The 19,899-nt window shown below is 43.9% G+C and overlaps 1 protein-coding gene across 1 annotated transcript in view; it reads left to right on the plus strand.

The window, feature by feature from the left end:
* ITPR3 (inositol 1,4,5-trisphosphate receptor type 3) overlaps positions 1–19,899 on the plus strand; it is a 568,454-nt gene that overhangs the window by 369,360 nt on the left and 179,195 nt on the right. Inside the window, exons 14-16 of the mRNA XM_078644240.1 lie at positions 7,595–7,736; positions 9,198–9,359; positions 10,113–10,285. Of these exons, the coding sequence (XP_078500366.1) occupies positions 7,595–7,736; positions 9,198–9,359; positions 10,113–10,285 (477 nt within the window). The remainder of the gene's footprint in view (positions 1–7,594; positions 7,737–9,197; positions 9,360–10,112; positions 10,286–19,899) is intronic.

Below are 19,899 nucleotides of genomic sequence, written 5' to 3' on the forward strand. Positions count from 1 at the left end.
TGGACATTGCTTGTAAACCCACTGGGGTTTTAATTGATGTAAAGACGACAGCGCACAGCACCCCACTGAGGGAATACAATTGAAACTACAGGTACCATGAGGCTTTGCCCGTAGCCACTGGACGGGTACCTTGTTGATAAAAGAACGCTTTGCGGCTGTTTAACCATTATGCCTGTGAAGAAGTGAAGGTGTTCACGAAACGCGTCGGCTGTTGTAACGTTGCAAGATGGCCATGACTCCTGGTTTCAGCTTCCTGTAATAAATACGAAGATTATCACCTACCTGGGTGTGGCTCATCTACAGGGGTAACTCTTTGTTTGTGGATATATTCCGGCTGACCCAGTCAGGGATTGAGCCCCTCCGCAAACCAGCGGCCCACAAATGATGCTAATCAGCATTTATCAGGACAGGAGGTCATATTGGGAGTTTCACGGAGCAGCCTGGCGGTCCATGGACATTGCTTGCAAACCCACTGGAGTTTTAATTGGTGTAAAGACGACAGCGCACAGCACCCCACAGAGGGAATACAATTGAAATGACAAGTACCATGAGGCTTTGCCCGTAGCCACTGGGCGGGTACCTTGTTGATAAAAGAAGGCTTTGCGGCTGTTTAACCATTATGCCTTGAAGAAGTGAAGGTGTTCACGAAATGCATCTGCAGTTGTAACGTTGCAAGATGTCCATGACTCCTGGTTGCAGCTTCCTAGGATATGTATATATATATATATATATATATATATATATATATATATATATATATATATATATATGTCACTCACAAATTGTCCGGTAGTGCGGGGCTCAGCTATGCGGCGGTCCTGGACAGATTGCGGAAATCCACAACTTTTCTCCTGTTAAGTAAAATCCAGGACACTCCAGAATACAGAATTAAATTTATTGCAGAAAACAGCCCTCTACCGATGCTTTTCACCTTTCGGCTTGTTCACGCTATGGCAGAATTAGAAAGCAAACACACGGGTTCCCGCCGCCTGGCCTTCGTCAGTGTTAGTTACCACAAAACATTTTCACCTTTAAATAACACATCATTTCATTTGCTTATTCAGAAAGTGTTAAAAACAAAGGACATAAAAAGAGTCGCTAATGCGTATTTCCATAGAGGCCATCTTTGTCTCGCTAATGCTGGGATCATTTGCTGTGTGTACACAATAAAGCTTTTCAATTCATTGTACATAGGTGGGACGCAGCTACTCCACATTACAATAAATATTCTACTATTTATAACAAACTATCTACTGCGTTGTCCCTTTCCGATCCGATATATATATATATATATAAGCACAACCCATACATCCTCACAGGTGTGCTTCCTTCAAACTCACATGCAAAGTCTCTTACACCTGTGGCACAATAATTATCTGGTGAAAATATAAAATGCATTGGTGATTATCAGGTTTTTTGCACTACATTTTTCCTTTTTTCAGAAAGAATGAAGCTCAGCAGACGCAAACAGCTTCGGTGTTCAGATAGCACTAGTTACCACAGCTTTTCTCAGCAGTTCTGGCAGTTAACATAAAATTTAGCTCATTTGAGTTAGCACAATTATCTCTCAACTCTTATTTTGACCTAGTGCAAAAACAGGCCCAAAAGTCATGGCTCCTATGTCTGCAATAATTTCAAACTCTAAGTGATGCCCTCAGAAGTGGGAATTCACATTGACACCAAGCTGACTTGAAATATACGGATAGATGTGAGTGCCCAGACATATGAAGGACAATGTTATAGAGCTGGGTGCATAACCGTATTCTGGTGTTTTAAGCAAGAATCACCATATTGGGTGAACATGCAGCCTTCTGTGAATTTGTGCCTGATTACTTTGCAGACACACCCACACTGTCAACTTTGCTTACTGAGCATCAGTTCTGATACCAAGATGTTTGTAACTTCTCATTAAAATGCCCAGGTGAGGCACAAAATTGCAGATTGAATTTCTTTGCCCAAAGATAGCTTCAACCAGTATGGTGCGCTAGTGATAGCAATATTGCCTTACCCTGTTAGATGTGTTTATAAAACTGATCCTTTGTCCTGAATTTTATCCTTTGTCGTTAATTTTTACAGTCACTGGCCAGAATTTGCCTCTGTGCCAGGTGGTCATTCTACTACCCATCCACAATCTCCAACCCGCCCCTCCACAATACTTCAACTCCGGTCCATGCAACATGCAGTGCTTCAGGACTGTCAAACTGTTATTGGGACAGTGTCAGTGTTTATCTGCAATATTTGTTTTTTGGAAGGGGGTATAGCGTGTCAGGAAGAGGGCTGCTCTATGTGGGGGTTGGGAGGATAGTAGAAGTGCAGGTCTGAGTGTTTTATGGCACATTACTGTATTTCTATTCGATGCCCGCATATTTAGCCTGAAAATAGGAACGCAAAATAAATGTAAATCAATTGCAAGAGATGGTACTAATTGCCCAAAAAATCATAACCGCTGATTTTTTTTACAACTACATTTGGATCAACACTGAATTTCGCAAACTGCTAAATATACCAGAATTCACAAAAAACACTCTGGAAACAGGAATCCCTCAAAAGAGCATTAGCATTTTTTTACATGTTTCTGAAGAGAGACAGATGAAGAAAAGCCCAATGGATTTAACGAAACATTTATCAGATACAGAGTGGATGTAGAATTCAGGCAGCATTCAGAGTCCATACCATACAATAGTGGGTGTTCCACATTGCGGAGAAACGATATTCAGAATTCCAAAATCTGACTCACTACACAAGTCATTTATAACTCACCCACGTAACATCGCTGGGATAATGACTAGATATTGATGCTATAGGCTAGAGGGTTCTGTTCACTTTGTCTCTCACCAATATTTAATCATGGATGTCCATGCACAACAGCAACCTCTCAGTCATTTTTCATGGAGTCTGCAATAAATATGAATACGGCAGCAAATCTGGCATTTTATCAAATGGGGTCTAATGCAGGGTGCTTCCCTTTAAGCAGCACCCCAAAGGATTACACTGATCTTTGTATTAATCATAATAAAGCTTAAAAAGACTGTCATATTCTGAACCTGTTTCCCTGTTAAATGATAGGGCAGATTTCTGCATGCTCAAAATCATGCCGTGCATTTTTGGCTTGTAGAGATCAGATCACACTTTCACAGCCGTGAGCACTACTGGCTTCCAGCGAAACAATGTGCCAATTTAAATATTTTCCACCTGACAAAGAAAGCTTTGTATAGCCATCGCCCATGCGTTCCAACTATGCCATTCTAGAAGGTGCCAGAAATTGCTCTCCCAAATTCAGCCTGCCAACCAAAGACCCGGTGTTTTAGAGGGCGGATACCTCCAGATCCAGGGTTCCTCCCTCTGGAATTTCCTACCACCCCCATCTCCATCGCAGATGTGAAGTTCATAAGAGTTCTGAAAAATCTCTGTTCTGATCTGCACACAGGTTCTAGGCTATTGAACTCATCCTGGCGTTGCCACACACAATATCTGTTAGCCCTCTTCACCTTTTGTCCTTTCATTTTGACTCTTGGAGCACTTTGAAGCAGCCTTACGTAAGCACAATAGTTAAGTTAAAGAAAAAATATTACAATTAAATGGGTCTTTTTGGCTGATCTAACAAGCCCTGAACTTATAACCTCGTTAAGGTGTGCTATCCCTTTTGTTAACTGAAAGCAGCTCTTTGAGATCGTTCTCCTGTTCTGTCTCCCCTCCCTGTGTGCGGTTGCACCATACCTTCTTGGCACCCTTGGGTCGTTGAACATCTTAGGAATCTCTGCCATCAGCGGTTATGATAATGCATAGCTAGATGGACCCCTTTGACCCGGCAGAAACTGGACAAAACCAAAGCATATGTATACATTTCCCCACCAGGATAAATTATTTTTTTAGCATGACCAAGAAAAGCTCACATCACTTTTGACTGTCCCTGTGTTCTATTTCATGCTTCCCCCACTATCTTACCTTATCTGAAGGTGCCTGACTCCCAGACTTCAAAGATATGCATTTGTGAATGACTCATCGCCGTTATCCATTGCATGGTTACTTTTCATTTAATACACTTTAAACAGAATAAAAAAATATTTGCTTTAAAAACATTATCCTAAACCATTACCAAAGTGCTCGCAGCTGATCTGTTAGATTCTTTTTCACAATGCTATATTTATATTTACAATACTAGCTCGGATAGATTGGCCACATAGGTTGACATGTTTGTAGTTTGCAAATAGGTCCTCTTATACATAGATGTTCCATATGGAATTCTTCTTTATTTGTATTTTGATTTCTGTTGGTTTATTTTGAGTGTATATGTTTCGAGCTCTAGTTTACTGGTGCTGACCATCACCAATACAATAACACGTTTCATCTTTATATGAATGCCAGGAGCTGGGTCTAGTTGTTTGCTTCCTTAGATCTGTATCATATTCTGATTTAGTGTTCTTTGACTGATTCAATTAAAATATACTGTGCTCTCCAATTTAAAATAACAGAATTACTTCGAACTGACCTTTGGATTTTAACCTGAGAGGGTGTCTGAAATCAGATCAGGGTAAATGCTTACGGCTCAGCTGTCCAGAGCGACATTTGTCTCCAAGCCTTTGAAATAAGCTTCCCTCACATGGTACTTGCCCAGCCTTAATACTCTTGAGAAAAGTTCTCAAAACCTATCAGAGTAACTGGGATAAGTGGATGACAGTTGTTTCTTTGTTGTTAAGTTTAATATGGTCTGGAGCGTATTTTTAAAAAAAGTCTTTTTTTCAGAACATTTCAGGGATTATGCTTGCTGGTAGATAGCTTTAAAATGCAGCGTTATCTAAAAGTCTCCTCTTTTGTGGATGAGAGAGAATAATTCCCCCTGCCTCAAACACATTAGAAGGGACCGCTGGCACATTGTTTCACATGCCATGTATCCAATCAGAATACGGTTAAAAGTAAAAAATGAGTTAATGTTAAAAGTTAAAACTTACAATATATATTGGTGTTTATTAAACATAGTCCTAGCTGCTGTCTGGCCTCCACCGACTGGTGGCACTAAAAGGTATCAAGAGACAACTTGCAAATTATTTTTCAGACTGATTTTCAAGTGAGTTCACCACTGTTAGGTCATTCTTGTCCCCTTGAACTGTAGTCTTGCTTCTGATACAGACTTGATACTAAAGACCACTCTGGGAGAAACAGAAGACATTTCCACGACGAAAGGCAAATGAATCACGTCTGAATCTCATTAGGTCAATCTTAACTCAGTGGCACAGCTGGTTGACCTTTCGAAAATTCAGACATTCACATTTCTCACATTCATTCATAGGTCCATCAATCTGTTCATGCTCTCCTTGAATCCACCGACCATACCACAGTCCACACAACAGCCATTCTTTTCAATACCTCACCATCAATGTAGAACAGTCACTGATTCTATATCCTTCTTATCCTGACTCAACATTCTGTTCCAGTTCAAAGTGATTGAGGGGGGCATTTAGGGATCTATTCACAATAGTAGATTGGGTCATACATATTTGTATATAACCGAATGTACCTTTTTTACTCCTGCCAGAAGTTTACAAAGAGATTCCTTTCTGGTGGAAATCCTTTTATGGATGTACAGATCTTCATCACAAATGAGGAGATGTGTGCAGCTGTTTATCACTTTCAATGGGTGGGAAGTGGGTGTTTGTTTGTCTTTGAAGCCTAAGAATATCCTTAAATGAATATTTTGGGCATTCCCAAACTTCCACGCATCTTTTTTCTACCCTGGAAAGCGTTGCACATTTACTGCATCAAAGGCCTGCATAACTTCCCTTCCAGGGTGGTAAAGTGACTGCATCATCCCCTGTTTGGAAGACGTGTAGGGAAAAGGTTTCCAATTTTTTTTACCCTTGTGCAAAATAAAGAAAAAAGTATGTTCCCACAGAAGTCCTATTCCGCCTTTGTGCAATCTCCATCATGGTGCACTCCACACACTGGGATTAGGACCCTGCCGTAAAAGTCACATGACCTTCCCTGGAGTTCCCCAGTAAGCCTGTGCTGATTTACAAGTGTATTCTGGAAATGTTGATAAATACCAAAAGTCGCAAATTTGGGTTCAGTCAAAGGCAGAGATCTCTGCCCGTAATTCTCTGACTTTGTTTGTGGATAGACCCTTTAGAGTTTGGCGGAGCGGGAGCAGTCCTGTTAAATGGTAGTGCTCCCCTCCCACCAAATCTTTGGCACTCTTAACCCATATGAAGTAGGAGAACCACTGGATTTTCTTTGCAAAGCCCCAGTTGGCAACACAGATAAAAATCCTTAACCTGGCAGCCACTGGGCTAAATTCCTGTAACTGACATGCATGGTGGTCCTGGGAACGGATATTGACCAGTGATCCCCCACTCCCCACGCAGGGGGATTGTTTTTTTTTGTTTTTCATCAACAACCCCATGTTGTGGCTCACAGCTTTTAAGACAACCCATGCCATGGTGGGTGCAGTCAAGGCCTTACAGATCCTCCCACTGGCAGCAGAGATCTCTAAATAGGATGGACGGTTATCTGACAGGAGAGTAGAGGCATTAGTCTCCTCTGTCCTGGTGTGCAACTCACTAGGCTCTAAATGAGCCTATTGGGGGTGAGACGGGTATAGCCATCTTCTGCTATCCATCCTTCTCATTCAGCAGCAGGTCCACTGACAACTGAAACATTCATCACATTCAGGATTACCATGTCAATGTGCATAACCCAAAAGTTTGAGAAGACCACCAGTCTGGCAACCCAGGGCAGGGATACATTAAAGCCTTGGAACTGAAACAAACGCACTATTACTAAAGCACATTCAAAGCACTGGATGACTAAGCCTGTGCATACATCATTAACAACAATTTAGCCACTGGGCTGTAATGTAACACACATTTTGTTTAGTATATCAACGAAATAGAGCAGCTGAAGCAGATGCATCAAATCCAAACAACTCCTAGCTCTCGATTTACAAACTTTACCACAGAAAATACATCACAGAGAACTTGGTTAATGGAGGGACACAAACAGCCTTATGTAGAGTCCAATGGAAACATGTAAAAATGTGTGGTAACTGGATTTTTGCACACTTGCAAACTAAAGTAATTTGTTATTAACGGTATAGGGAAAATGTGACCATGACTAGCTGCAAATGGCTTTTGTTAAATTTTCTGTGAATAATTAAACCCAAATGCAGAGTCTTATTTACAGCTTCAAGCTTATTTACCACTGATGTCAAGTTGAGGCCCGGAAAGGAACAGGGTGGACGACTTTGCCATGGGCATATTCTTCATGATGACAGTAATGTTGAAGATACTAGGAAAAGTGACAGCCCTGAGCCCAGGTAGAAACTCAGTAACTTGCAGCTTTCCATATGTCATATTTGCTAATTAAAATCAAATACAAAGGAATTTTGACACAATGCAAATCCAGGAGTACATTAGGTGAATCGCTTGTGGAAACCTAGACTTTTTCAAACTCTCCCTGTAGTTCAGCTTTTCACTTTCAACAAGGCTTCTTGTCTAGAGCTATCTTGACCTGTTTGGGGAAGTCCACCGAGACACAGCAAGCACACTAGTCTAGTTTTGTTCCATTGGAGAATATAATGTGTTATTGTCTTTTCTTGCAGATTTGTGATAAAGCTTCTAGAGGATCTGGTGTTCTTCGTGGTGGACATTCCCAATAATGGGCAGAACGTTTTGGATGTTACGATGACGAAAGCCAACCGAGAGCGTCAGAAATTAATGCGGGAGCAAAACATCCTGAAACAGGTGGGAAACACTTAGGGAAAAAAGGAGATTACACTATGTACATTTATAAAGCGCAGCATTTACCCGAGATGTCTTGGCGATAAGAGGTGTGGTGATAATATGAGGAGTGAGTTGAACATAATGAGGGAAAAGATGGAGGGATGGGATTATGAAGGTGCTGATAAGGAGCAGTAAGAAGTCAGAATAGAAGCTTGTGAGGAGAAGAAGCTGTTGTCGTGGGGTGGGTGGTGCCATGAGCCATCATCCAGTGGAGTGCCAGATAACTGTCAGGAGTGTACTCTGGACATCAACTGGAGGATTGTTACTTAGAGTCTGATTAACAGTGTGGTGGACAGGTTAGTCCATTGAAAACATAGTGCAGCCCCTTAGTAAATTCTCGGTCCACCCCCTCATTTAGAGACAGGCAGACTGTAAGCTTTCTGTCCTTGTTGCCTCTGTTGATGGAAAGCTTTCACCAACAGCGTGATGGAGTATGGGCCATCAGATAAAGGACATTCCATCAACTGCTCTAATTAGGGTGTATTGTGTAATGTCCTTTTTTCTGTCCCTCACCACCAGGTAAAACCTGTTGGTGATGGACACAAAAAAAGCAAATAATGACCCGCCCCCCCTCCCCCAACACCCTGGGAGAAAACTTCCAGAGTGTGGGAGCTTGATTATTCTTGTATTTTTGAGAAATATTCTCACACTTTGAGAAAAAACAAAAAATTAAAATGTTTAGTGAATGGTCATCAAAACCAACGGCAGCCGTCCTCAAATTGTTTACACCTTGAACAGAAATACAGTGTTAGTAGTTCCTCTCAAGGTACAGAGATTACCACTGGACCAGTGGTAATTTCTAAACTTGACAGAGAGAATATCCTTGGAATTGTGGAGGTAGTGTCCTTTGCTATCCCGATGGACATTACTCTGTCTATCAAAGAATAAACCAAGCCTTTAGCCCCTAGGGAGATGCTAGGTGAGATTGTGAGAAAGTGGTGGGAGAGGTCATGTGTGGGACTGAGAGATGTTGAGAAATGTACCTGGGTTCGGATGCAGAACAAATTAAAGGGGAGAGCGCAAAGGTCTAAAGAGGAGATCAGAAACCATTGAGCAATAGTACATGGGAGGGGTCTCTGCAATGATGTCCCTTACAAAGTTTGTAACTGGAGTCAGGAAGTGTAAATTACCAGGTCTTAAAAAGATATTTTTGGTGTTTTTCTATCTACCTACAAATACAATATTGACTATGTGCACTAAAATGCAATGTATTCTTTTTTTGTGTAGTATTTTGATGTGTACCAATTGTAGGCATTGCTTTTCAATTAGCCATGTAACGTTTTATTAGTGCAAACCAATTAATAGTGATTGAAATGAGCATGATTCATCTAGAGGTCAATGCTTGGTCAAATAATGTATTTTTAACATTGATGTTACAATGCAAAATTCTTAACCACTGCCATCTTCATTGGTGCATCACAGATCTTTGGTATTCTGAAGGCGCCATTCAAGGACAAAGGAAGCGAGGGACCCCTTGTGAGGCTGGAAGAACTCTCAGATCAAAAGAATGCCCCATACCAGTATATGTTCCGCCTCTGCTACCGTGTGCTGCGCCACTCTCAGGAAGATTACCGCAAAAACCAAGTAGGCATCGCAAGTCAATGCACTTAACATGGCCTGAGGTCAAGCATCCTAGGAGCATCGTAGTATAGTGTAGACTCTCATATAACTGCTTCGGACAAAGGTTTGCCTTCCTCATCTCAAAAACACATAGTAACTCCTTCAACTTCTACCAATCACTACAAAGCTGTCATAAGGGGGTGCAACCAGGGCCATTTGCCACTGGACCACTCTTACTCAGTGCTAAATGTATTTATATAACAAACTAGGCTTTTGTGATATTTTCATGAAGAGACATGTCACCTCAGATGTCATTAGGTGGGGCCATATGAAGGAACCGTCTCTAAATGTGTCCCAGAACATTTCTTTTATTTTGTCCGAGGTGCTTCTGCTACCATCAAACCAGAGAGAGGCCCTACATAGTATTTGTGACACAAGTCCTCAACACATTCTGACAAGCCTGAGTCTCTGCACAAGCTCCTTGCTTAAAAACTTGGGTTTTTTGCCTTTTTTCACAGTTTGCTAGCCCACTGCCCTCTTCCTATTTCTCTCAACCCAGACGCTTGTTGAATGTATCCCAGTCTAGAAAGAGCCAGGACTACTTCATTCAGCACCATTACTATCTACCACTCACACATCTAGCAATATTTTGTCCCTGCTCATAGCAAGGTAGCACGCGTACCAGGATTCCCTAACGGCCTCCTGTGTTAGGCAAACTCTGTCCAAATACTCTCATTCAACAGACCTGACACTCGCTCCTTTGTTTCCCACCTTCAGGAACACATTGCCAAGCAGTTTGGTGTCATGCAGTCCCAGATTGGCTACGATATTCTGGCTGAGGACACCATCACCGCTCTCCTGCACAACAACCGCAAACTCCTTGAGAAACACATCACAAAGACAGAGGTTGAGACCTTTGTCAACCTAGTGCGCAAGAACCGAGAACCCCGGTAAGTCTTCAGAGCTGAGAGCATCAATATTTCCCTAAAGTAGGCCTTTGCCAATGACACTTAGCGGTTCTGGGTTTATATGCTAATAAATATGTACACAATATAAATGAAGGTAACCAAAAAACAATCAACCCTTTCATTTCAAGTATGGTTGCGTCCATTTTCTTTAGGTTAAAGTCTTTTGAAGAAGCTGGCAAATATTTTTATTACCAAGGTATTAGTTCATCACTTCATGGAATACGTCTAGGGAACTCATGTTTCTATTCTACCAAAGAAGATGTAGTAACAGAACTTGAGCATCTCATTCTTAAAGACCACTGACACACACACAACCTGATAATTCCTTGTTACAGAACAGAGACATGAATGGAACCCAGACAAGTCATGAATGTAGAGCAGTGGCACACCAGAAACCTGATTATCTATTGTTAGTAAGGGTACTAAAATAATCACTTGCACAGCATCTGCAGGTGGAAGACAATTTAATTAACATATATGCAAAGCAAGTGAGAGCTATATTCATTTATGGATGATATCACTATAACCATAGGGCACTTACAAGATATATACAGTTGTAGTGAGCAGTCGCTAAAGATTTATAGAGAACAGCATATAACATACGTAAGAGTGTATATTTGTAATGAGCAGCAGTTGTCTGAAAGAGGACGGGGTAAGGGTTTGTGTGATAAGAACCTGACACAATGTGAATAATAGTGGTGCAACTGTCAGCATTTATACATTAGAGGTCAGTAATAATCTGACATAATCAAATCTCTATATCAGCAACATGAACAATGTGAGTGATGTCAATGTGAGGTGGGCAGGTTTAGATAGTGCTGCCTCATCAAAAAGTTCCTTTTCACCCAGATCATATCACTTTTAACCAAAGAACTCAGATTGTCAAACACCTCCTCTCCCCCATTGCTGAGAAACAGTTCTTAATATAACTAAGCAAAGTGATCATCATGACATTGTCCATAGAGAGAGAGTCAAGCAAGAAGTCTCTGTTTAAGTGAGCATTCTCCCTGGTCCAACCAGAAACCCAGTGGAGAAGGGGCAATGTCAAGGTATGAGAAAGATAAATTACACCTAACCAAAGAATTTGTTTTCACAAATCTGAAGTATGAAACAGTTAGTGTATCCCCAAAGATCACTACCATAAGCCACCTAAGAAATACATTTTGCTTGGTACACCTCTGTAAAGCTTTCAGAGCTTTTCTGCCCTATTGAGATGCAAAACCAGTGACTGAGAAGATCATTCACTTAAATTCCATGTTTACTGTTTTATTAAGGGGATTCCAACTAAATTGGGAATCAAGCAAAATGCCTAAATAAGAAAATAAAGGGACCTTCTGTAAGATATGACCATAGGCTTGAAAAGTCCTCGTTTCAGTGGAGCTAGGAACGGCAGTCATAATAAAAGATTTATTAAAATGAGTTGATAAGTCCTGGCGTTCCATAAAGGATACAAATGAGCCAAGAATAGTATGCAATACCTTGGCAGTCCTTGCTAAAAGAACAATGGCATCCACGTAAAGCAGAGCTGGAATAGGTCCTTCCCTAAAGGCAGTCTGCTCCTGTCACTAATAAATTGCTCTCTAAAGCATTAATATATTAAGTAAATAGGAATGGTGCAAGAATACCTCCTCAATTAACCCCTTTATTAGTACAAAAAGATCTTGAGCAAGGAGAGTCTCTGTCATAACATACTGAAGCAGTAGTATCCATATGCGTGGGATCCATGTACACCATATGGATCGTGCCAGATCTTGCCACTGTGTATTTATTTACAATTAAATATAAATTCAAGCACGTTTCATCAGTAGTCCTCTGCAACCTAAAAACAGGTCAGATAAGATATGATTGCTATCCGCTTAAGTTAATAAGCAGTTTAGAAGACGAAAAGGGTCTGTAACGTTGTGGATTTTCCTTGCCCCCTTCTTAAACACCTGTACCTGACCATGACCACAAAGCCCATGACTTATTAGCTGCATCCAGAAGATGAGTAAGCAAAGGAACCCATACAGAGGTTCTTTAATGTATAACTCTGGCTGGATCCCAAACTAGGCCCGGTGCCTTACTCATGGCTAGTCTCAAAATCCCACCCGCTCACCTTCCTCAAGGGTAAAAACTGAGTTTGACCCCCGCATTTTCCAACGACCCTCCAATAGGTGAGACGTCAGGTGGCTGGTTACTATAAATCTCAGCAAAATATAACACCCATCTTTCTGGAGTGATATAATTGCAGAGCAAGCCATTACCATGATGTACAAAGAGAGGGTAAATGACAATCTCCCAAAATACCACACTGTTCTTCAGACAGTGGGCTTGAAGGAGACACTCCCAGGCCTCATCTTTTAAAAGATGTTTCATTTTTTCAACCACCGCCTTATATCTAATCTTACATGCTGCTACCATGTTAGTGTCCCTGAGTTTGGTTTTCAGGGCAAGCATTACATTCTTGTGTGTAATGGAATAATCTCTATCGAACCACCTATATGGTTGAATAGAGACCATACAGTTAAAAGAGACCTGACTTTGCTAGCAATATTCCACAAAAGCATTTACTATCTCAAGAGATGGTATGTATTTGTTTAAGCAAATAGCAAAATCCTGGGTGTAACCAGAAAATAGTTGTTTTTTCAAGTTATCAGGCTCTATTTTCAAGTTATCACCTCAAGTTTTGCTCTTGGTCACTCAGTACAGGCTTTTTTTATACACATCCGTCACCTTAAGCATATGGATCCCGTTCAGTCCTACAGAGAAGTATATAGGATTGTGATTGCTAAAACTACTGATGGGAATAACAACGGGCCCGATTCACAGACCTAACTTAAGACAAAATCCTAAACTTACTACGATTTTGGTATTCGCAGAAGGCACTTACTCATTTTGGTATTCACAGAAGTTAGGAGGCCTAACTTTAGGGCTCCTAAATGCTTTCTGTGAATAACAAAAGTCTTAAAATTAGTTTTTTTCTCAGTTTACTAGTAGTAAAGTTAGGACTCCTAACTTTAGGACTCCTAAATGCCTTCCATGAATATCGAAAGTCTTAAAATTAGGATTTTTCTCAGTTTAGTAGTAAAGTTAGGACTCCTAACTTTAGGACTCCTAAATGCCTTCTGTGAATGCCGAAAGTCTTAAAATTAGGATTTATCTTTGTTTAGTAGTAGTAAAGTTAGGACTCCTAACTTTAGGACTCCTAAACTGAGAAAAATCCTAACTTTGCGACTTTAGGAATTCACAGAAGGCATTTAGGAGTCCTACTAAACTGAGAAAATCCTAATTTTAAGACTTTCCATGAATATCGAAGGCATTTAGGAGTCCTAAAGTTCGGAGTCCTAACTTTACTACTACTAAATGGAGAAAAATCCTAATTTTAAGACTTTCGGTATTCACAGAAGGCATTTAGGAGTCCTAAAGTTAGGAGTCCTAACTTTACTACTACTAAACTGAGAAAAATCCTAATTTTAAGACTTTTGGTATTCACAGAAGATATTTAGGAGTCCTTAGGACTCCTAACTTCTGTGAATACCGAAATGAGTAAGTGTCTTCTGTGAATACCAAAATGAGTAAGTGCCTTTTGTGAATACCAAAATGTGTAAGTGCCTTCTGTGAATACCAAAATGGTAGTAGGTTTAGGATTTTGTCTTAAATTAGTTCTGTGAATCGTGCCCAACATTATCCAAAAGGTCCAAAATTGGGCTGAAACAAGAATAAAGTAATTAGCCAAAAAGCGCCCCATACCAGTAAAAGTAAACGGAATTTGACAAGAAGGATTAAGAGAAATAAGTTTGTCAAAGGAATAAAGAAGGTTAAATTCACAGAAAAGATAATTTAAAAAATCCCCTGGCATAGTATGTTCCAAGTGCAATCCAGAATTCATTCCACTCAAAGAAGGAAACCTGAGACACCATTCTGTGTTGCCACATAAATGGATATTAAAATCTCCTAGCAGTATAACACCAAGTGGTGAAAAAGTACTGCCTACTGTCTTATCAAGGTACGATTTCAAAGTATGTAGGTTAACCATATTGCACAAGGAGGTATTATCATTGCAGAAATTCAGCAGTATAACATTAAATGTTAAGGGTGAGTGATCCTAATGGCATGGAGGTTAGGGGAACCAGTTGCTAGCGCATCAAATCTACATTTCAACAATAAGAAAGTTAATATCATCAGACCATTTTAGTGTGACCAGAGCTAGAAGCAATCACAAGGATGAAGGAAATCTTATATCCTTCCCAAAAAAAAGCTACACGAAGTGTCCCATGTTTCTTGCAGGCAGAATAAGTTAAATCGCTTGACAAAGGAAATCCAAATCTCATTATATACTATACTAGATATCCCTGCCGCATTCCAACTAATGACTCTGAGGTCTGAAACTTTCCTCAATCCAGGACGAGTAACCTCATTTCCAGTTATGGGAGCTAACACCTCACATCCATAATCCATGTAGAGTCAGTCTCAGCTTGCTAAAGAGCTCAGAGGCTCAAACCTTCTAAAAGAGCTTATTGCCAAATTTACAAGGGCCTCATTTGCCTGCTTCTTCAAAGTTGGAGTATTCCCCCTAGTATGAAGGAGTGCTATTGGTGTTTATAAAAAAAACTAGTGGGAGCCTCATTATAGAGGAGACAAGACCCAGTTTAAAAGAAAGTGTCACTGCCATCAAGTGACCTGCCACCCAAGTCGAGTTGAAATTGATTATGACATAGTCTTCACCAAAACTTTTATTGTCTCTCCCAGTCCAACTAACCCTTCGTACCATGTTAAAGCATTGTACGATTCTTGGTCCATCAACCGCATGCGCCCCTAACCAAGGACTCACTTTGTTATGAAGCTGTTCATAAGACTCATTCAAACCAGCTTTGAATGGGGGTGGGAGGGGCATTGCCTAGTAAAACAACATAAGGTGTTGCCGGGGGAGGGGGGGTTGGAGGGTGGGGGAGGTAGGTTAACACATGTATGTAGATCAAAACACAAACCTCCTGTACAACCCTGAAAAGGGCCAGGCCGTCCCCTGATACTGAAGAGGTAAGAATCTGGCATTCTCTGGGACAAAGATAAATGCTGAACTGTCTAAGAACCCTTTTGAAGCTGGGTAAAATGGGAGTAAACATTAGAAGGGATTGTAGGGCCCTTTTGTATTGTACTCCCCCCCCCCCCCCAATTGCTCACTATGCCCCCTAATTTATTGTGAGACAGTGGAAGAACCATGGCCTACTACATGCTTGAATACTAGACTCCCCCTCCCACCATACCCCAGCTCTTCTACAGAGCTTACCACCAACTTGTCACCCGGCTTAGCGGTGACAGACTTGAGGTAATCAAACAGGTAAGATAAAGTGTTTTCAATTACCTTGTCTCTTTTAACGAAGGCCTGAGGGAATCTTAAAGGCAACCTTATCTTAATGCTCTATTGGTTGCCCTGGGCCGAGACTCAGTCCCCTTTTTAGGTTTCGCCTGGGGCCGGAGCTCCTAGCTCCGCCCAGGAGAAATCTTTTGTTTTGCAGTATGGGGGACTTGAATCCGCCCCTTCTTCCATTGGCTAGCTCCATAAATGGAGGCTAGCCATTGGAAGCCGGATCTGTCCATCAAGGCCGGACCAGATTCGGGGGCGTTCCCGAGATTTTTTCCCTCTCCACCCTTTTCGCATCGTCATCGCGGCCGTGGGCGGGGTTTATTTTTGGTTTTGTCGAGGTTGCTTTTCGTCATTCCGCAGCCGGAGGAAGTCCAGGTGAGTGCTTTCCCGCACCCCCCCCCCTGTCCGTGTGCCTTTCCCCGTTCCCGCCCCCTCCCGCTGTCCGTGTGCCTCCCTCCAGCATTGTGGGGTTCACCGCGGAGCGTGTTGTGGTTGTTTATGGAGTTCGTGGTGAGTTGTGGGTTTACATTAGTGCTAAGGCCAGGATTTAACTACGTTGTGTCCCAGTGCCAAGGATGCGGACTAGAGTGATTGTAGTCGAGTACGAAGGTCAGGACTAGGGTTTTTATCGGGGTGGTTGTGAAGTTGTGTTTTTTCCTCAGTGCTCGAACGCGGGTCCGCGGTGAGTTGTGATTTTGCCCCAGCGCCATGACTCGTGCCTGTCGTGATAGTTTTAGATGTTGTGTCAGCCCTCGAGTTGCGATCTGAGTGGCGTTGTTGTGCGTTGGTTTCAGTGCTGCTCTGTTTTGGGTGGGGACAAGGTGTTAATCAGGACAGGGACGGAGGTGTGAAGGCTGTAAAGTTTAGTCCCAGGCCTGCTCAGTGGTGCTCAGCGCGCCCTCTGGTGGTCCTCGGCGGCACAGCGCCCAGCATGGCCTGAGTGGGGCCATTGGCACCCCAGCGGGGCTTCGGCCTTTCGTTAATTGCCTCTTTCTAGTTGGGGCGGCTACTGGTTGGTCGGGCTGCTGGGGGCTGTTTGTAGAGGGCGGCGGGTCCTGCATAAAAGGTCGAGCTGAACCCTCTGCCTCTTCAGATCTGCCGTGCACCACAGAAGTGCACACACTCACGCACTCCCTTCAGCCTGGACACCCCGAGGATGATGATGATGGCTCAGCAGCTGCCGCCCTGGGCCCTGCAGCCTCCGACCAAAGCCTTCTCGCAGCCGATGCCACCCTGGACCCATCAACTGCAGGCCAAAGCCCCCCAGCCTGGGAAATCCTTCACCATCGAGGCCCTGCTGGGCAGAGCGGACCCGCCTGCGCCGCCAGCCAGGGCCAGTCCTGCACGCTGGGGCTGGGAGGAGAGCTGGCTCCCCAGAGCCCCCGTCCTGCAGCCGCAGCCGCTCTACCCGCTCTGCTACCCTCCCGGAGCGCTCTACAGCACAGGTTAGGCCCGGCCCGACTTCGCTCTGGTGCTCTCGCGTGTCATCTTTCACTCCACCCTGCCTGTCCTTCTGTATCACTAACGTGTCCACCCTGCCTGTCCTGCTGTCTCACGAACGTGTCCACCCCACTGTCCACCCTGCCTGTCCTGTCTCACCAACGTGTCCACCCTGCCTGTCTCACTAACGTGTCCACCCTGCCTTTCCTGCTGTCTCACGAACGTTTCCACCCTGCCTATCCTGCTATCTCAACGTGTCCACCGCACTGTCCACCCTGCCTGTCCTGTCTCACCCCACTGTCCTGCTGTCTCACTAACGTGTCCACCCTGCCTGTCCTGCTGTCTCACGAACTTGTCCACCCCACTGTCCACCCTGCCTGTCCTGCTGTCTCACTAACGTGTCCACCCTGCCTATCCTGCTATGCCACTAACTTGTCCACCCTGCCTGTCCTTCTGTCTCACTAACGTGTCCACCCTGCCTGTCCTGCTGTCCCCCGAACGTGTCCACCCTGCCTGTCCTGTTGTCTCACTAATGTGTCCACCCCAATGTCCACCCTGCCTGTCCTGCTTTCTCACTAATGTGTCCACCCTGCCTGTCCTGCTGTCTCACTAACGTGTCCACCCTGCCTGTCCTTCTGTCTCACTAACGTGTCCACCCTGCCTGTCCTGCTGTCTCACGAACGTGTCCACCCTGCCTGTCCTCTGACTCACTAACGTGTCCACCCTGCCTGTCCTCTGTCTCACTAACGTGTCCACCCTGCCTGTCCTCTGTCTCACTAACGTGTCCACCCTGCCTGTCCTCTGTCTCACTAACGTGTCCACCCCACTGTCCTGCTGTCTCACTAACGTGTCCACCCTGCCTGTCCTGCTGTCTCACTAATGTGTCCACCCTGCCTGTCCTGCTGTCTCACTAACGTGTCCACCCTGCCTGTCCTGCTGTCTCACTAACGTGTCCACCCTGCCTGTCCTCTGTCTCACTAACGTGTCCACCCTGCCTGTCCTCTGTCTCACTAACGTGTCCACCCTGCCTGTCCTCTGTCTCACTAACGTGTCCACCCTGCCTGTCCTCTGTCTCACTAACGTGGCCTACCCGCTCTCTCTTCACCCTTCACTCTTGGACCTCGCACCCGTGCCCTTCCTCAACCCTGGGTGCCCTTTCACCTCTGACCGCTGTCCTCAGCCTCGTGCCGGTGTGCTTAACCCCCACCACGCCTGCTGCCCCCTCTGCAGTGCCTCCTCGTTTAATAGTAATTCCCTATTTTGTAGCGCTGCGTGTGCACGTTATAGCTCCTATAATACTATTTGTGTGTACGGGGTAAACGTGTCTGTCCTTAGGTGTGTCCGTCCGCAGTGTTCTGATCTCTGCGTGCCTGCTCTTTACATATGGCTTTCTTGACCTTACTCCGGCCGCCTGTACGTGGTGATAGTTTGTGGTGATCTGGTGTGTGATGCCGAGCGCGCCCCTGCTGCCAGTCATGCGTGCTCTCTTCTGTCTCTCACCATTCAGGTGATGTGCTTTATTCCACTGGACTTGTTGTTCTTGGGGTTATTTCTAGGTCAAGTGGACTTGCAGGCCTCAGCATTCCAAGGGCTTCACAACCAGGACTGACGGAATGTGCCACATATGGGGGGTGAGGGCGGGGTCACTTGGTGGCCACAGCAGCAGGTTAAGTCTCCCAGGTGGTTGCAGCTACTCTTGACGGCTGTAGGGGGCGCTCAACACTTCTGGGAGGCTGACCAATGTGATTAGCAGCCGGAAGCTATCGACCCTGATTAAACGAAACACAGCATGAACACTTTGTACCTGGGGGTGCCTAGAAGACCATGGCGCCTGCTCCACTTCCCATAGGCAGCGCTAGTGAAAGGCTAGGGACAATTGCCCCCAGATGATTGCAGTACCAGCCGAATCCAGAGTACAGGCGACTTTTTAAAGTCGGAGGCCATTTGATACCTGCCTTGAGGCCAATCACGAGTCTACCATGATAAATACGGCAAAGAAAATAACATTGAGGAAACATTAAAACATCTGAAAAGAGGTAACATGGTGGGACTTTCCCTTCGTTATCCATCCCTGCTTTTCGAGTAAAATTGAGTAAAGCCTTGCCCCTTAAACAATTATTGGGTGACGGCGATTCCCGCGCAGTGCACGTGACGTGGGGCACATGCCGTATTGAGGGAGTAGTTGTAAAGACTTGTATTTGTTTTTTAAAAGCGGATGAACAGTGTTTTACGGTGCCGGCGCCTAGTGAAGCTTTAAGAAAATGTAGGGTAGCGTTTGGAAATACAAAACTGGAGTTTCGTAGCACTGCATGTCAAAAGTGTTGCTGTTACTGAAGTGAACGATCATGTCCACTTTTGGAAGAAGAATGATAGACTGACAGTCTCGCTGTGATTTAAGTCTGTGGGCTGCAGGTTGCGCGAAGATGTCGCAGTGAGCGTTTCATCCACCGGATTTATTTGACAAGTCGAGGATGTCACTTAAGGCAATGCAGGGGCCCCTCGAGCATGACTGAGTAATATGGCCCCTGCGTGCCAGGCTTTTATCAAGATTTGTACGTTTAGGCGCTTCGCACTGTTTAAGAAAAGACGTGAAAAGAGGGTGGTAAACTGGTAATCTAGAGAAAAACGTTTGTAAAATGAACACTGTGTAAGTACTCGTCTCACATGAATTTTCCCTCGGGTGCCCGTTCCCTTTTAGTATCCGCCCTAAGTCACAAACTCATTTAAAGTTCTTCTCTAGATGTGCGCTTTACTGGGTGCCTGCAATTTGTCCTGTAGCTCATCCTGTACTGGTAGCGCCAGCCCGTCGATG

Source organism: Lissotriton helveticus, chromosome 5_1 (genome assembly GCF_964261635.1).
Source record: "Lissotriton helveticus chromosome 5_1, aLisHel1.1, whole genome shotgun sequence".
NCBI classification, from domain to species: Eukaryota; Metazoa; Chordata; class Amphibia; order Caudata; family Salamandridae; genus Lissotriton; species Lissotriton helveticus.